This window comes from Diabrotica virgifera, chromosome 7 (genome assembly GCF_917563875.1).
Source record: "Diabrotica virgifera virgifera chromosome 7, PGI_DIABVI_V3a".
Taxonomy (NCBI): domain Eukaryota; kingdom Metazoa; phylum Arthropoda; class Insecta; order Coleoptera; family Chrysomelidae; genus Diabrotica; species Diabrotica virgifera.
This window is the reverse complement of record NC_065449.1, coordinates 137,308,159-137,327,228: the sequence shown is the minus strand read 5'-3', so window position 1 is coordinate 137,327,228 and position 19,070 is coordinate 137,308,159. Positions and strand designations below refer to the sequence as shown.

General features: G+C 31.5%; 1 protein-coding gene across 3 annotated transcripts in view; it reads right to left on the bottom strand.

Annotated features, from left to right (window-relative positions):
- Nucleotides 1–2,025: 2,025 nt before the first annotated feature.
- The window catches only part of LOC114337779 (dynamin-like 120 kDa protein, mitochondrial), a 231,158-nt gene continuing 214,113 nt past the window's right edge, over nucleotides 2,026–19,070 (bottom strand). For all 3 annotated transcript variants that reach the window (XM_050656057.1, XM_050656058.1, XM_050656059.1), the window contains 2 exons: nucleotides 10,049–10,159; nucleotides 2,026–2,193 (listed from right to left, as the gene is read on the bottom strand). In XM_050656057.1, the coding sequence (XP_050512014.1) occupies nucleotides 2,129–2,193; nucleotides 10,049–10,159 (176 nt within the window). In that variant the 3' untranslated portion in view covers nucleotides 2,026–2,128. The remainder of the gene's footprint in view (nucleotides 2,194–10,048; nucleotides 10,160–19,070) is intronic.

Here is a 19,070-nt window from a genome sequence, read left to right as displayed (position 1 = left end):
TTAGAGCTCTTGTGCAATTACTACTGATAATTCCTTGATTATTTACGAACCGATTTTATTTTTAAAAAATCTGTTGAATACACGATAGAAGACCACATCCAAAACTATAAAAAAATGTACGGGTGCTATTAAAAAAATTAAAGTTAGGGGTTGTAACTAAGGGATGAATATTTAGGGGATGATTTTTTCTACGCCATATTAAAGTGTATTACAAATGGAAAATATCAGTTTTTGTCCCATTCGAAAATCTCTATTCATTTAAGAAATATAGCCTGGATAAATTAGTTTGGGACACCCTGTATATGTCAAAAAATCATAATTAACAAATCGAAAAGTTTCGTAGTTTACATTTTTTTCTAATTCTGTAAATAAAGCAGTTTACAAGGGGGTCAAAATATAGTGAATAACCCTGTACATTCATTGGGGCCGACCGACCGGCTCTGTCCCGTCATACAGCTGACCGACTATAATAACTTTTATTTATATTCAATTTAGAATGTGTGTACTGATTTTCAGCCTTAGTAAATGGATTTAATACTTCCGCAGGTAAGTCACTTTGACAAGCTGTCAGTACCACCTGTTCTACGTTTCGCTTGACCGACCGCAGTATGTTTCTCTACACAATCACGGTAATCAACTGTGAAAAAACTAGCTTTAGTAAATTCAGAGAGATTTTTAGGCGCTGCCTCTCCGTCTATTAGGAACTAATAAGTTTAAGCAAAATAACAAACTAACAATAATAATTTTTGGATCCATCTTCTCGGAAATATGTAAATACACTGACTGACCTGACGAGTCGATAAATGCGCACTTGGGCATTTAATTCTGGGCTGTAGCTGTGCGTTCCGTTGCTGACCGATTCGATCTAATGAGCGCAGACCTTAAATCAAATCCCGTACGAAACCCAGTTGTTTCACGTCCCATGTCGTCCACGTCCCGTTCTAACATAAATCAGCCTTAAAACAACACGTTGCAACAACATAATAACAAGAGTTTGGAAATACATTTACATTACCAAACTAAAGACGGTTAACACTTTGATAGTATTGTCAGGTTTTGAATTTTTTAACTTTCGAGAAATTCTGAAATATTTGAAAATAAATCATTTGAAGTCTTTCAAATTTTTCATCTTTCAAATATTTTATAACATAATATGTGTTTGAATAGATGTTATAAAACCAACTTGAAAAGGTCAATGCATAATTTTTGATGAACAATAAGCTGTACGATATAGTTTTTCCATTTTATCTTTGCCCAAACGTCATGATTCATTTTCAAACAAGTTATATCAAAACAATAAGTGAAACGTACGTCGATTGATACGTATTGTCAATGTAACAATTAGGAAATGGCTATTATCTCGGTGACGTATTTTAAGTTATTTTATTGAAATGTTTAATCTTTTTTCACTATTGAGGATATTGATGGACTCAACATTAAACAGTTAGAACATCATACCGACTATAACTAGTATAAAGATAAATATAGAACGGTAATAAATAAATAAAAAAAAAACAAAAAGTTAAACAGTAATCTCTAAAATAAATAAGTTTCCATTGGACAGAACTAAAGCCACATTCATGTATTATAATGACAATTTGTAGGTTAAAAAATATTACTTGTCACATTTGTGTAAAAAATAAATAGGTACTTACCGGAAGTAATCAAATAAGTAAGAGAGCAACAATAGTCGTTCTAACAATTATGCTTGAAAATGACATACACAAATACTAAAAACAAATACTACAAATAAACAATAAATTTAAATAAAAAACTAAACAACAAATGCGCTAATGTCACTCTCACTGAAAATTATAACCATCAAAATTCATAGTAAGCAAGGTATCAAAGACAGAGATATTGTTTATCCTTGTTTAACTTATTTTGGTTTCTATGTACAAGCGGCTTAATTTACTATTTGCTTAATACTAGTTTCTGTGAGTAAAAAAGAGACCTAGTATAAAAAGTAATTCATGAATAATTCCATGCATGGGAAAAGATAGAGTGGAAGAACTATACTTAAAATACATAAATGTGGTTTTATTAGTACGAATTCACAAAAAGTTTTTCACACTCTTTTTGGTATAAAATGTATCAGTATATTTTAAAATTTAAAATACATCTAGACTTATTTTTCTTTGTTTAATGCTTGTATAAATTCTTCTAATTTTTCTTGAATCTGCCTCACTCTCTCTGAAACAATGATATGAGTTAATATATCAAAATAGTTTTTGAAAAATAATAATATGTTTATGAACAGATAGAATATATGTATATGTTACGGGTAAAGTTAGGTAAATGGGTAATTCTAGGATTATCCGTTAAAGTGCGAAGTACTCGCGAGGGATCGTTAATGTCCGATAATAAGTCCGAAATATAATTTAAATAGTTAAAATTTCGGGCTTTACTCTAGTAAAACACATTCTACCTGCTGCCTCTTGGATACATGCTTAATTGGGCATACTAGTAATGACAAGGCCGTAACTGTTTGAAAGATATCTTAATTGAAGCAAAAAACGCATTTTATAAAATTAAGGAAAGTCAAACTATAAACACTGCAGAAATAAAAATTATAATCTATTTGTTAAAACAAGACCAGCTGTTGAGTTACATATTTTTCCAGCAGCTTTACAATTGAATTTATTTTAACGAAACCTGGCGAATAGTTCGAACTTTACCCGGGTAATCCTAGATCTCCCATAACAATGCAGTTATTATGATAGAGGTATATATTAACATAGAGTGAGCCTACCCTCCGCGCGTCCTGACGACAAGATCTCATGGACTGGTTTGCGGTATCTCTTTCTAGCACATTGTATCGAGAAACTAAGATGACATTAAGTGTGAGTATAGGCACGGAAGGGGGAGGACAACTGTCGCAGCTTTACTATGCGTAAGAGTGAAACAGCACTAATCCAAATAAAAAAGATGGTGTCGTCACTTCGCTCTGAATGACACTCTGTCTATGATAATATATAAGTCTATATGGTTATTATATTAACCATATTTTAAACTGTCATTTTTATTTTATCATTTATTGTTTAAAAATCAATAAAGTTAATAAGATATCCCCAGTTGAGGAGAAAGTATTAAAAATAAAGATGTTTTATTCAGTCAATAGTGTGCGCACTGATAGTTAAATAGTTACATGTGGCCTAATTTTTACACACATACCTACTGTGACAAATGTATTATATTTTTCAAAATTTTGGAATGTGTTTAAATCGTAGAACAATTTTAACTTTTGTTTTTAATGCAGATTTCAATCCTCTACAAATATTTTCTCATAACTTTTGATGTAAAATAATTAGAGAAGCAGGAATTCAACAGTTTAGAATTTTACAACATTGAGTTTCCTATGGCCCGTTTTACGATTCACCACCCGGTATAGTTTTGGTATATAAACCCTATAATTTGGAACCATATGGGAAACTTTTTTATTATCAATTTTACGAAAAAAGTTATTCTTCATAAATTACTCTTCGTAGAATAAAATCTAAGATCTAATCATCAGATATCTAATGTTATCAACAGTGTACAAGATATTAGGTCTGGATCCCGCGTATGAAAAAAGGTTGATTAATAGCAAGCTGAAAATTTGTTAATAACTTAAGGGTGTCTAGTCGGACAAACTTTGATATATGGGAACACTGGAACAGGGGAAGTTTTAATTGTGGAACAGGGGAAGTTTTAATTGTGGAACAGGTTAAAAATTTGGAACGGTGAGACCACGAAAACGTCACATGTATTTTGTCCGACAGAACTTCCAATTGATTTGTTACCCTTTCATTAAACTCTCATACAAAAATCAGACTGCTATTTAACACCTGTCATAATTCCTGTAATTTGACATATTCTACGTGTTCCACTCATTATAATTCCCATTTGATGATAAATAGCAGCCTGATTTTTGCATGAGAGTTTAATGAAAGGGCAACAAATCAATTGGAAGTTCTGTCGGACAAAATACATGTGACGTTTTCGTGGCCTGACCGTTCCAAATTTTTAACCTGTTCCACAATTAAAACTTCCCGTGTTCCAGTGTTCCTATATATCAAAGTTTGTCCGACTAGACACCCTTAAGCCATTAACAAATTTTCAGCTTGCTATTAATCAACTTTTTTTTCATACGCGGGATCCAGACCTATATGTTAAAAAATATGAATTTCACTCAAGAGTAAACTACCTTTATATTTCAGAATATCGAAAATTGTTATTAAAAAAAGTTGTTTGGAATTATGTTATAATATGCAATTACATTCTTCTAATTGAAATTTTTTTTTTGGAAATTATTCTCAAATTATGGATAGAGGCTGTGTCAAATCAAGTGGCGAGCCCTTCCACGAAATAGTTTATCGCGCAGATAATTGAATATCAATTAATATGACCGATGCAGTAGCGTTGCAATATTAAACAATGTGAGAAGAATGTATATTTGAAACCGCACTAATTACAAAATTATTACTTACTTAAATAATAAATGGAGTTTGATTTTACACAGATTGTTTTATAGGTACCAAAATTTTAACAAAATGTAATAATACCATCTTTAATTCATACTCTATAAAGTTTGGTAAAGGTTGCAATTTTTTTAATTTAGTATCGGTTACCTTAAAACCGTAATTATAAAGTCAATATTAATGACCCTTAACGACTCATTAAGGATATAGAAAGAACTGAATTTCTAGTCACCGGGCTTAAAACGAGTTCGTAATTTAGTATCATTATGTTGTTGAGTCTCTTGCGCTGATCCAGCCAATCAGCCATCTTTCAATTTTGACTAAGAAACGCAAGAGCGTCCAATATTCCAGGATAGTTTTAACACACAAAAAATTAAAGAATTAACTCAGAACAACAGAAAAAGAAAACCGGGAATACTAAAAGAGGACAGAATACATAAATGAATTGTTCAAAGACAATAGAACAGAGGAGATGGAAGTCGAAGTAGAAGATAATATGGTGTTAAAGATATTAAAAGAGGAAATTAAATGGGCATTAAAAAACAGCAAAAATTGTAAAGCAGTAGGTCCAGACCAAATCCCAGTAGAAAGCTTAAAATGCATAAATGATGAAACCTTATGACATTATCGTAGACTTGTTTAACACAGTGTACAAAACAGGAAATATACCAAAGCAGTGGTTACTCTCCACCTTTTGTGCTATCCCTAAAAATACAAACGCTAAAGATTGCAGTGAATACAGAACAATATCATTAATAAGTCACATTCTCAAATTATTCTTGAAAATAATACATGGCCGTATAAATAAAAAACTGGAAGAAGGAATAGATGATAATCAGTTTGGGTTCAGAAACGGACAAGGAATCAGAGAGGCGTTATTTGCTTTTAATGTGTTAGCTAATGCATGGACATGAATGTGGATGTGCATGATGTTACGGTGATTTTGGGAAAGCATTTGACAAAGACATGAAAAATTAGTCCAACAATTCTAAAGACAAAAAACATAGAAAAAAGGGACTTAAGAATAATAACAAACCTTTACTGGAATCAAAGAGCACAAATTGTAATAGATAACGAACCCAGTCCAGAAATTGAAATCAGGAGAGGGGTTAGGCAGGGATCTATTATGTCTCCATTACTCTTTAATGAAGAAAATGAAGAAAACTAAATAATGGAAAAAGTCAGATCATTAAATAAATTAAAAAACAAAAAGGGCGACATAACAACAAATAGAGAGGAGCTTTTAACAATAGTAGAAGACTTCTATGGAGAACTTTATAAAAGCAGACGAACAAACCAAACACAGCTAAAAGATGCAATAAACTAAACAATATTAAATCAAAGCTCTGAACTCATGCCAGAAATAACTCTCAGTGAAATTAGACAAGCGATGAATAAAATGAAATCCAATAAATCGCCAGGAGACGATGGAATAGTGATCGAGGCTGTTAAGAATGGCGGTAAACCTCTAATGAGAAAAATAAAAGATCTCTTTAATCTATGTTTGGCAAAGAAATCCATACCATCTGAATGGAATAGAGCCAAAATAATTCTTCTGCACAAAAAAGGAGAAAAAACTGACCTGGAAACTTACCGACCAATCAGTCTGTTAAACCATCTTTATGAACTTTTCACGAGAGTAATCACCACAAGATTAGACAAGAAATTAGACCTATATCAAAGTAGAAAACAAGCTGGATTCAGAGCAAACTTTGGAACCAACGATCACCTCCAAACAATAAAACAACTCATCGAAAAATCCATAGAATATAACAAGCCCTTAGTTTTAACATTCGTAGATTTCCACAAAGCATTCGACTCAGTAGAACTCGACAGTGTTATAGAAGCACTAAACGAGAGCCGCATTGATAGCCGATATTCGAGGCTAATATGTAATATATATATAAAAATGCGACAAGCTCGATACAACTACATGCTAACAGCAACCAAATAAAAATCCAAAGAGGTATCCGACAAGGTGATACGTTGTCACCTAAACTTTTCATATCGGCTCTAGAAAAAGTGATCAAAACCCTCGAATGGGGTGACAAAGGAATAAATGTGGACGGAGAGATGCTACACCACCTAAGCTACGCAGACGATATAGTACTGATTGCAGACGATTTGGGACAAACAAAGAAAATGTTGGAAGAACTTAGTACAGCCTGTCATAACATAGGCTTAAAAATTAATATAACAAAAACAAAATATATGACGAACTTAGTACCAAGTAAACACCTTGAAATACAAAATGAACAAATAGAACTGGTGGACAAATATATATATATATATATATATATATATATATATATATATATATATATATATATATATATATACAGCGTGTCTACTTAAGTTGGAAACATATGGGAAACTTTTTTATTATTAATTTTACGAAAAAAAGTTATTCTTTATAAAAAGTTCTGCATACCCCAAAACCTAAGATTCAACCATCAGATATTAAATTTTCTCAATATTATACGAGGTATGTAAAAAAATATTAATTTCGGTCAAGGGTAAAGTACCTTTATTTCTCTCAATATCGAAAATTCTTATGATAAAAAGTTGTTTGGAATTAAAACCTAAGATCAAATATGCAATTACATGCTTCTAATTGAAAAAAAAAATTTCTCAAATTTATGGATACCCAACATCGTTTTTAATTATTACAAATATGATAACTCGTTTATTATTCATTTTACGAAAAAAAAGTTATTCTTCATAAAAAGCTTTGCATGGTCTAAAAGCTAAGACACAACCATGATATATCAACTTTTATTAATTTTATACGAGGTGTGTCAAAAAATATGAAATTCGCTCAAGATTATAGTATCTTTATATTTCACAATATTTCAATTAGAAGGATGTAATTGCATATTGAAACATAGTTTTTAATTCTAAACAACTTTTTTAATAACCGTTTTCAATATTGTGAAAAATAAAGGTACTTTACTCTTGAGTGAAATTCATATTTTTTGACATACCTCGTATAAAATGTGATATCTGATGGTTGCATCTTCGGTCTTAGGACATACAGAGCTTTTTATAAAGAATACCTTTTTTTCGTAAAAGTAATAATAAAAGAGTTATCGTATGTGTAATAAATAAAAACGAAGTTAGTATCAATAAAGGACATCGCACACATCTTATGGAAAATATAATGTCACTCAAATTCAATAAAATTTATACGAATAAATTCGTTTTAAATTAACGGTCAAATCTTATCATTGCGCCAACTCTATATTTTCAATATTAAGAGCAGAAATTGATATAAATAAATCTGAAATCAAATGGGTACGTACATAAGTTAGAGAGAGAAAAAATATTTTAAAACACCCAAATTGTCGGTACTCCATAAATCAGCGGATTAGTTTCACTAATCCGCTTAGGCCCAGCGGGGTTTAAGCTCTTTTAAATAGCACCCAGAGCAATAGTGATTGTAACTGACACTTTTACTGACTCCAAAAATGTGATTTCGATAAACTTTAATTGCAATTTACGCCGTAATTAATCATAATTAAGAGTTGGCGCAATGATAAGATTTGACCGTTAATTTAAAACGAATCTATTCGTATAAATTTTATTGAATTTGAGTGACATTATATTTTCCATAAGATGTGTGCGATGCCCTTTGAGAAAAATTTGGAAAATATTTTTTTCCAATTAGAAGCATGTAATTGCATATTTGATCTTAGTTTTTATTTCCAAACAACTTTTCATAATAAGAATTTTCGGTATTGAGAGAAATAAAGGTACTCTACTCTTGAACGAAATTCATATTTTTTGACATACCTCGTATAATATTGACAAAATTTAATATCTGATGATTGAATCTTAGGTTTTAGAGAATGCAGAACTTTTTATAATGAATAACTTTTTCTCGTAAAATGAATAACAAAAAAGTTTCCCATATGTTTCCAACTTAAGTAGACACGCTGTATATATCTGGGTCACGAAATTAAGATAGGTAAGGACAATCAAACAACCGAAGTATCCAGAAGAATAATACAAGGATGTCTTAGGAATGTTTTTAAGAGTGACATTCCAACTAATATGAAGAAAAAAGTTTTCGACCAATGCGTGCTACCGGTGATGACCTATTGTGCAGAAACATTATCGCTCACAAAGAAAAACGCACAAAAACTAAGAGTAGCGCAGAGAAGAATGGAGCGATCAATGATAGGGGCCACCCTGCGAGACAGGATTAGAAACGAAGATCTACGAGCTAAGACCAAAGTCATAGACGTCACTGAAAGAAGCTGTAACTTAAAATGGAAATGGGCTGGACACGTTGCCAGAATGAAGGACGGAAGATGGACTGGCAAACTAGTCGAATGGAGACCAAGAGCCGATAAGATAAACGTAGCAGAGGAAGACCACCAACACGATGGCAAGACGACTTACGAAAAACAACAAAAAACTGGATACAGCAAGCACAAGATAGAACACTTTGGAGACAAACAGGGGAGGCCTATGTCCAGCAGTGGATTGAGAGAGGCTGATGATGATGACTCTTTAATGCAGATAGTGAAGCCATTTTTGAAGAAGCATTACTATCTCAAAGTGAAGGAATAATAATTAACGGAAGATCTATTAAGAACATAAGATATCATGATTATGGCAAGTTCTGCTGAGCAACTCCAATTACTACTAAATAAAACAAACGGTTTCTGTGAAGAATATTGACTAAAAATGAATATAAAAAAGACCAAATACATGATAATAACTAAGAAAACAAACATACAAGCAAGCATACATTTGGGAAATGTACCGATTGAAAGGGTTGATAAATACAAATACCTAGGGACCTGGATTTCAGAGAAAAATGATCAAACAACAGAAGTAAAGACCAGGATAAAAATAGCAAGAAATGCGTTTGTAAAAATGAAAACAGTTCTCTGCAACAAAGATCTTAGCTTAGAACTGAGAGTAAGAGCTTTGAAATGCTACGTGTTCTCGATACTGAAAGCTGAACATTGAAGCAAGAACACATAAATAAGTTAGTCATTTGTGGTGTTAAAGAAGGATCTTAGAATAGCATGGACAGAGAAGAAAACGAACACGGAAGTATTGCGAGAAATGGGCAAATAATGCGAAATAACAAACACAATAAAAGTAAGAAAGTTACAGTATCTGGGACACGTAATGAGACAGCGATATGAAATGCTAAGACTGATAATATAGATAAAGATAAGAGTAGGAAAGAGTATAGGAAGAAGGAAAGTGTCATGGTTGAAGAATTTAAGGAACTGGTTTAAATGCAGTTCGATAGAACTCTTCAGAGCAGCGGTAGATGGAGTAAAGATAGTGATGATATCCAACCTCCGATTAGAAGACGGCACTTAAAGAAGAAGAATATCACCATTGTATCTTTAATATATTTTTTTAGTGTCCCTGACGATGTTAACGACTGCTGACGAAATATAAGATTCCGTAGAAAAGAGTATACGTAGTCTTTATTGAGCTGTCTACCCAATAATTTTAGTGATTTGTTATATACACATACGTTGAGTAAACAAACGACACGGCCTAGAATTTGCATTGTAAAAAATTCAACGCCATACTTACAAAATCAACGTGATACTTACTTAACTCTTCTGCTAGTGTAACTCTTCTACCTGTAAGTAACTGAATTTTCTTATCATTATCTTGGCTATAGTCTTCTAACACCTCTTTAATCTCCTTGTCTAATCTTCTAGCTATAAAAATATATAAATAAATTTTAATAATGTTCAGGGAGTATTTCTTTTTAATTAAGTCGGCATATGGGAAACTTTATTATTGTAATATGGAAAAAAATATCGAATATGTGAAGAGGATTTCTTTTCCAAATGCGATTTAAAAAATGTCAAATACAAATGCTCGATCGGATTTAGATCTGATATGGGCTACATGGTGGCCAATATAATATTTTAAACTGAATCTCATCAAGTTAGGTATTCACCATTCTAGAGACATGAGGACGTTCGTTATCGTTCATTAGCACGATTCTGTCATATCCCATATGGCTGGCAAATGACAAAACATGACCTAAAATGTTTTCAATCTACATGTCAGCTCTCATTCGCCTAATCACCTCCACAAGTGCGTTATGTCATTTCCAAGTAAGTAATACCGCTGCATAGTACTATGACGCCACCATCAAAACTAACGCTTTGTATGAGGTTGCAACTGGCAAACCGTTCGCCAACTCTTCTATAGACGAAATGTCGTCTATCTCACTTCCCTACAGGGAACGTTATGTCAGTTAGAACCTCATACAGAGCGTTAGTTTTGGTGGTGGTGGTGGTATAGTGCTATGAAGCGATATTGCTTGGAAACGACATACTGAATTTGTGGATGTGATTAGGAGAATACACATGTATTATAGGTACATGCCAGACAGCTGGCATGTACATTAACCCTTTGACTGCGGGGACTACGCATATTTGCGTAATTTCAGTAGTGCACGAGATGTGCGGGAAACGCATTTATGCGACAGGGCTAACCGCTTCGCTGCGGTTAGCGATTATTTGCGGATAGACAAAAAATAACGTAAACAAAATATAAAATATAGTGTCATCAGATGTTTTCTTAATGAATGGGCGTGAACCGCCCACCTAAAGTGCCTCGAGCGGGATGAGTAGGAGGGGTAACTGAGAAGGTGTTTAGTATTGCGAATGCGTTAGTACCGTAAAGTGAAATTGTCGCTAATTATTACGTTTTGTTTGAGATAAAAAATACTGGTAATAACTATTACATTATGCCGCTGCCACCAAAAAGGGGTAAACATTATTCGATGGCGGAATTGGAAGAACCATAAGAACAAATGAACACTATCATTTGTTTTACTACATTATTTATTATATATATATATATATATATATATATATATATATATATATATATATATATATATATATATATATATATATATATTTGTTTGACCTCTTATACAGTCCCAAAACGTCATACTTCACCGCCTATTCAGTCCAAAAGTGACGTTGTCAGACCCGGCTTCGGGTCTGACAACGTTTACTTATAGTATTGGATTCTAGGGGTGTAGGGGGTGCAGGGGGTGAATTTTTAGCTGGGCTTGAAAAATCGGTAATACATCATATTATATACAGATTTAGTTCACCGTTCGGCAGATTCGAGGGCGCTTCGGTCGCGCTCAACTAGCTGTATATATTTCGCATAGTTAACATACGCCTAGAAGCCCTACACCTGGCAACACCGTATGGTGTATAAATAAACCAAGAATATATATTCACAGGGCTCATACAGTCCCGATACACTAAAACGACCTAAAACTTATTTGATCCAAAATTTAACAAGTTTTAAGGATTATGAGGCTTTTAAATATACGTTGATTGGGTATATATCTACAGTTCTGATACAGACCCGATATGCTAAAACTGCCTACTAACTACTGTTTTTTTTATTATTTCGCGCTGGTAACGATGATACATTTGTGTTGAATTATTCCCCAAAAAGAGAACAAAGTTTTGTTTATCCAAAATGCGATATTTTATTTTAGAAAATTGAAAAAAAAACATGAAATATTGTAACAGTAATTTTTACAGATTTTTCTTTGAGATACTCAAAACACATTCACAAACATGCAATATTCTCGTTTAATAAAAAAAAACTAAAATTGTTAACTAAAAATTAAAAGTAAAAATTAGACTTCAAACTTATATGAGTTTAAATTTATTTGTAAAAGAGAGCTTACATAAAGGGTAACATAATCTATTTTGCGATTAAGCAGGCGACATTTGTGGATATCATAAATGCATAAAGAATTGCATTTATTTTCGACGAACGAAACTTGTTCATTTTTTAAATAATATACTGTTATTTTTGATAGTTCGTTAGTTTAAATCAGCGAAATTTTATATATGTATAGTCTTTTTACTACAAAAGCAAGATTACGTAGGTCAAAATTTCTGGCGTAACAGCACTGTCAAACATTTGAATGTAACTTTTCATCATGGCCACGTTTATGTCATTACTTGTCAGATTTTTTTGTTTACTATAAAAATAATAGCTACGGTTATTTATTCAAATTAATGATGTCAATTTGTTTTTCATTACATGCCGAAATATATTATTTACCAACAATATTACCACAATGTAGGTATAATCATTAAAATAGATTATTTAATATTTTTAAAACTAAGTACTGCAAACGCTAAAATTCATAAGAAAACTTTCAGATCTTTAAATATAATAATAAACTTATTTCTAATAATAGGTCTGGATCCCGCGTATGAAAAAAAGTTGATTAATAGCAAGCTGAAAATTTGTTAATAGCTTAAGGGTGTCTAGTCGGATAAACTTTGATATATGGGAACACTGAAACAGGGGTAGTTTTAACTGTGGAACAGGTTAAAAATTTGGAACGGTCACACCACGAAAACGGCACATTTATTTTGTCCGACAGAACAGACTTAAACTCTTCGAACAGAGATTAAACTCTCATGCAAAAATCAGACTGCTATTTATCACCAAATGGGCGTTTTAATGAGTGGAACATGTAGAATATGTCAAATGACAGGAATTCTGACAGGTGATAAATAGCAGCCTGATTTTTGCATGAGAGTTTAATCTCTGTTCGGAGAGTTTAAGTCTGTTCTGTCGGACAAAATAAATGTGCCGTTTTGGTGGTGTGACCGTTCCAAATTTTTAACCTGTTCCACAGTTAAAACTACCCCTGTTTCAGTGTTCCCATATATCAAAGTTTGTCTGACTAGACACCCTTAAGCTATTAACACATTTTCAGCTTGCTAATAATCAACTTTTTTTTCATACGCGGGATCCAGACCTATAAAGCTAATCTGAGAAATCTAAATTCTTTAACTTACATCTATTCTCTGCAGTTAATGGTAAAATGGAATCCAATTTTTCGTCCTTGTTTAAAAATAAATAATCTATTAAAGAAGCAAGAATGTTTCTCAATACGAACACAAACACAATAGTATAGGTACACAACAATAATTGCAATAGTTTTTAAATTAAGGTATATTTTAATATGTGTAGGTATTTATAAAAACAGTACCTACAGTGTAGAGCTATATTTTGAATCAAATTGTGTAGGAAATGAAGAAAAATGTAGCAACACAGAACTGTTACATCAGTACGATTACAGCGTTACAGCGTACGATTGTCTGATATATTTAAATAAAATTATTATTTTCTGGAGTATTTAACTTAAAGGAATGTTTCATAAAATTTATATTATTAATAATAAAATATGTTTTTGGTTATTTAATTAATATAATTCTAAAATTCTCAATGTACTCGCGATTACGTTTTTCTTATAGGGCTTTCATCGATTGTCATTTGTTTCGAGCTTCCGTCATATGTTGTATAATCTGTGTATAATATTAATATACCCGGATTATACAACATATGATAGAAGCTCGAAACAAATGACTGTGAATGAAAAGCCCTATTATTATATCATTTTGACACTTTTGCAAGATCGGTCAGTTCGGTCAGCTAAAGAAATGTCAATTTTAAAGTTGATTTAATTAACATTACAAATATTTCGGCGTATTATTAATATATTTCGGCAAGAAATGAAAACCGATTGACATCATTAATAGGAAAAAATAATTAGATATATTATTTGTACAGTAAACAAAAACAAAGAAAATATCTGACAGGTAATGGCATTAACGTGGCCATGACGAAAAGTCACATTCTAATAATTTGTCAGTGCTCTGACGTCAGAAATTTTGACCTACATAACCTTGCTTTTGTAGTAAAAAGACTATACCTACCTTTAGCCCCGTCGGGATAGCAGTCGACCTTGCATGCCAAGCTGTCCCAAATTAAATTTTTCTAATCTTTAAGAAGGGTTAATAGTAATATAAATTTAAAATCTCGACTGAATTCCGCTGTAGCGTTAGCCGCCATCTTGATTTTAAACGAGAACGGTTTTTGCTCAATATCTCCGCCATTCTCAACTTTTCGACAAAACGTGTAAGTACTAAAATTGTTGAAAATTCAATTTTCGATCATTTTAATTTTTTTCGTGCGGTCGATATTTTCCGAGTTATGGGGGAAGCAGTGAGTTGGAGCATAATTATTGAATTACTTCTTTTATTATTAGTTTTACGACAAAAATGTACCTATACAAAAATAAAAGTGAATTAAATTTTATACAATTTTCATTTGATCCATTTTTTTCATAAAATCAATATTTAACGTAGTACGTATGCGGTAAAGGCGCGAGCGTAAGACCTGATTGGTTTTATAGTAAATGTTTTTGTTCCATATCTCCGCCATTTTCAACTTTTCGACAAAAATCTTAAGGACTGAGTTTGTTACAATAGCGAGTTACCACAATTTTTCGAGAGTACCAGTGAACCTACGAAGGCTCGTTCTCTGGCTAGAGAGACCACAGAACCTACGAAGGGGGAGGGGTGGGGAAATTTCCCAAACAGGGTCCAAAATTAAAAAAAAAATATTAGAACAAAAGTATATTCAGTTGACAAAAAACTTAATGGAAGTTTCAAAAACTGTATAAAATATAATTCTCTTTATTTTTGTTTACGTACAATCATGTCCTTAAATTAATGATACACGAGACAATTATTCAATAATTATGCTTCCCCTCCGCTTTCACTATTTTACCCCTTAACTCGAAAAATAGTGATCGCATAAAAAATGTGCAAAAGAAATTGTAGGAGATTGCATTTCCAACAATTCTATTCCTACCATTTTTTCAAAAAGTTGAAAATGGCGGAGACATTAAGCAACAACGCTTCTTCTTTAAAATCAATATGGCGGCTAACGCAACGGCGGAATTCAGTAGCAATTTTAAATTTACACTACTATTGACCTTCCCTAAATGATAAAATTATAAAACTTGGGATAATTATGCCTCCCACCCCTTTTTACTATTTTTCCGCTTAACTCCAAAAATATCAACCGCACCAAAAAAATTGTTAATGAGAAATTGTAGGAAATCATATGTGGAACAATTTTAGTTCCGGCCGTTGTTATCGAAAAGTTAAAAATGGCGTAGATGCTGAACAAAAACCATTGCTATAAAATGAATCAGGTCTTACGCTCGCGCATTTACCGACTACGTACTACCTTAAGTATTGATTTTAGCAAAAAGGTGAAAGAAATCAAAATTGTATAAAATTTAATTCTCTTTATTTTTTATCGGTACATTTTTGTCGTAAATCTAATAATAAACGAAATATGTAATTCAATAATTATGTTCTAACTCTCATTATTTTCCCCCATAACTCGGATAATATCGACCGCACGAAAAAAATTATAATAAAAGAATTTATAGAAAATCGAATTTTCAACCATTTCAGTTCTTACACTTTTTGTTGAGAAGTTGAAAATGGCGGAGATATTGAGCAAAAACGGTCCTCGTTTAAAATCAAGATGGCGGCTACTCAACGGCGGAATTCAGTCGAGATTTTAAATTTACACTATTATTAACCATTCCTAAAGATTAGAAAAACGAAATTTGGGGCAGCTCGACATGCAAGGTTATAGGCCTTTTATTCGTCTAACCCGACTGGACTACTTTGTATAATTTAAATATAGTAAATAATGAATCCCAAGGTCATGATACTTTATGGAGACAAATTTATTAACTTCTAAAAATCCAATAATTGTGACCACTTAGGGATTGGTATATGGTATAACATTTTCGACCAACGCCACGAATCCCGATTGTCTGGCAACACCGCTGGGTCTGGTTACGATGGTGGGATATTATCAAGTAGTATATATGGGCTCGAGAAGGTGGTAAAATGAATTAGGTTTAAAAACTGTTATTCGGTATGCAACTTTTTATGTAAAAAGAAATGTTTTCCCCTCTAAGCATGCTTAAGAAGTTATATTTTCGAACTGCTTATTTCCTGTTTATATACACACCTAAATCATTTGGATTAAGTGGGTCTTAGGTAGCCTGAATAATATAGCGGGACTGAAAACGTGGGCCGGATAAATATATATATATATATATATATATATATATATATATATATATATATATATATATATATATATAACAGGTATATAATCTTTGCTGAACAGTTAGGAAACAAGGTTGAAATATTGGGGTAGCAGCAATCTCAAAGAAAACTCTTTATAATAATTCCAAGCTTTCGATAATGTTTATTCTCATCTTCAGGAAACTACAAATATAAATATACAGTATTTAACAATTAGTCTAACTAAAATCAATAAAAATTGTTATCTTTGTGCCATCAAAAATCCAAAACACCATAGTTTTTTCTCTCACTAAACTAGGTGTCTAGGATCCCCAGAAACACAAAAATAACAAAATATTGCTCTGAGAAATGCAGAGCTAATACTCTCACTATAAACACCGCATATCACAGAACAACCTTACTAAAAAATTATTTATATGTTTTGGTACTTACATTATTTGAGGATGTAGAGCCTAGTTGTTAAATACTGACATAACAATGAAATTTTGTCTTGGTAAATAGTAAATAATATAAATTAAAGTAAAAACTATTTAAAAACTTATAAAAATCTGAGTATAAAGTGATAAAAGCTAAAATATTTTTTAAAAAATTATGTATGTCTAATTGGCATTTTACAAAATGTCTAACAAAATGTTATGGATGTTTATTCATTTTTCTTTGAATTCATACGGAAACGTCACATTCACTGAACCAATTATAATTTTGTTATAAATTTCTAATAATTTTGAAATAGGAAAAGAGCGAAATGATAATATAAAAGTTTTAATAAATGCAAAATTGTTTCATAGTCCTTGTCATTTATTATTATGTAGTATACTGAAAAAATCTACAAATTATGTATCAAATTAAAGAAGAATCTGAATTATTAAATTTAAATTGGTTATTTTTGTCTAAAGTGAGCAAATAAGAATAAATTTCACTGAGATGTCTTACATCTGATTGTTTGTTTATCGAATTTTCTTCTTGAAAGATAAAAGCCATTTCCAAAAAAAGTCTTTTTTTATATGAGTTCTCAGAAGCTAGTACTTTAGTATGTTGATAATCCATTACATGACCCTCTTTGGAAACATGTTCTGCTAAAGCACAACGTTCAGGATGTAGTCTAGAATCACTTTTATGTGAAATTATTCGAGATGATAAAGTTCTCGAGGTGATACCTATATAGCTCATATTACAACTACGACATGGTATATTATAAACTACATTTGAACAAGACAATGCAGGAGTTTTATCTTTCAGTCTAGTAAAAATTGAGTTAATAGATAATGTGATACTATTAGCTATTTTTATGCCACTAATTTGATTAAAGATTCTGCTTAGCTTTGGTGTGATGTTCTTAATGTAAGGGAGTGAAAAATATTTAAAGTTAATGGGTTCCTGGTTTTCTGCAACATTAGTAAGATTATTTAAATTTTGGTTGTTAATACTATTATTATTTGTGTATGAGATGTCAGATGTATTAAAAAGTAATTTCTTTATAAGGGTTTTTGGATAGGAATTGTCAATGAATATATTATATAATATTCTTAGATTTGTATTATGAAATGAGTTGTCTGATATTTTTAAAACCCTTGATTTCATTTGTTTTATTAAATTAACTTTTTGAGAAAATTTATGGTAAGACCAGTAATTCATATACCTGCCTGAGCTTATTGGTTTTTGGTACCAGTCAATCATTAAGGTGTTTGTAGTAGTATTACGAATAAATTTAGTATCTAAGAAAGGTAGAGTACCATTTTCATCTTCTCTTTCTAAGGTAAATTGAATGTAAGGATCATAACTGTTGAAGATGAACAAGATTTCATCCAAGGCATTGGAAGGTAGGCTAAGTATTATGTCATCAACATATTTCTTAATAAAACAAAGGTCAAAAGGTAGTACTGGTATTACTACGTCCAACAAATCGTCCATCACATAACATGCAATAATAGGTGAAATTGTCGCTCCCATAGGAGTACCAAATTTTTGAGAATAATATTGATTATTAAAAGAAAAATATGTGTTATTAAATAAAAAGCTAATTAAATTTAAGAAAGTGTCTTTCTCAATGTTACAGAAATTACGAATAGAAGACCATTTTTTTATTAATAGCTCTTAGAGCTGCATCTAAGTAAACATTACTAAAAAGGGAAACAACATCCAAGCTTGCAATAACATAATTAGGTGGAAGTTTAAAGTTGTTGAATTTGTTAGCAATTTCAAAAGAATCTTTTATGTAGTAATCATTATTAGTGTCATAAGCTTTAGTCAATATATCAGTTAAAAAAGAAGCCAAAAACTGTGTAGGAGCATTAATACAAGCTACTATAGGACGTACTGATAGTGTAGGTTTATGTATTTTAGGAAGAGCATAAAATTTTGGTGAAATACCACTATAACACATAAGTTTCTTTTTTGTATTAGGATCTATTTGGTTTGTATCTACTAGTGATTTTATTAATTTATTACATTTTTGTTGAATAGAAGAAGTAGGGTCCTTTGATAACATAGAATAGGCTTCTCTATTATTTAGTATATTTGAAGATAATTCTAAATATTGTTCTTTATACAAAATTACTGTTATATTACCTTTATCAGATTTTGTAACAACAATATTAGGATTATTTTTCAGAAAATATTTAGTTTTAACTAGTAGTTT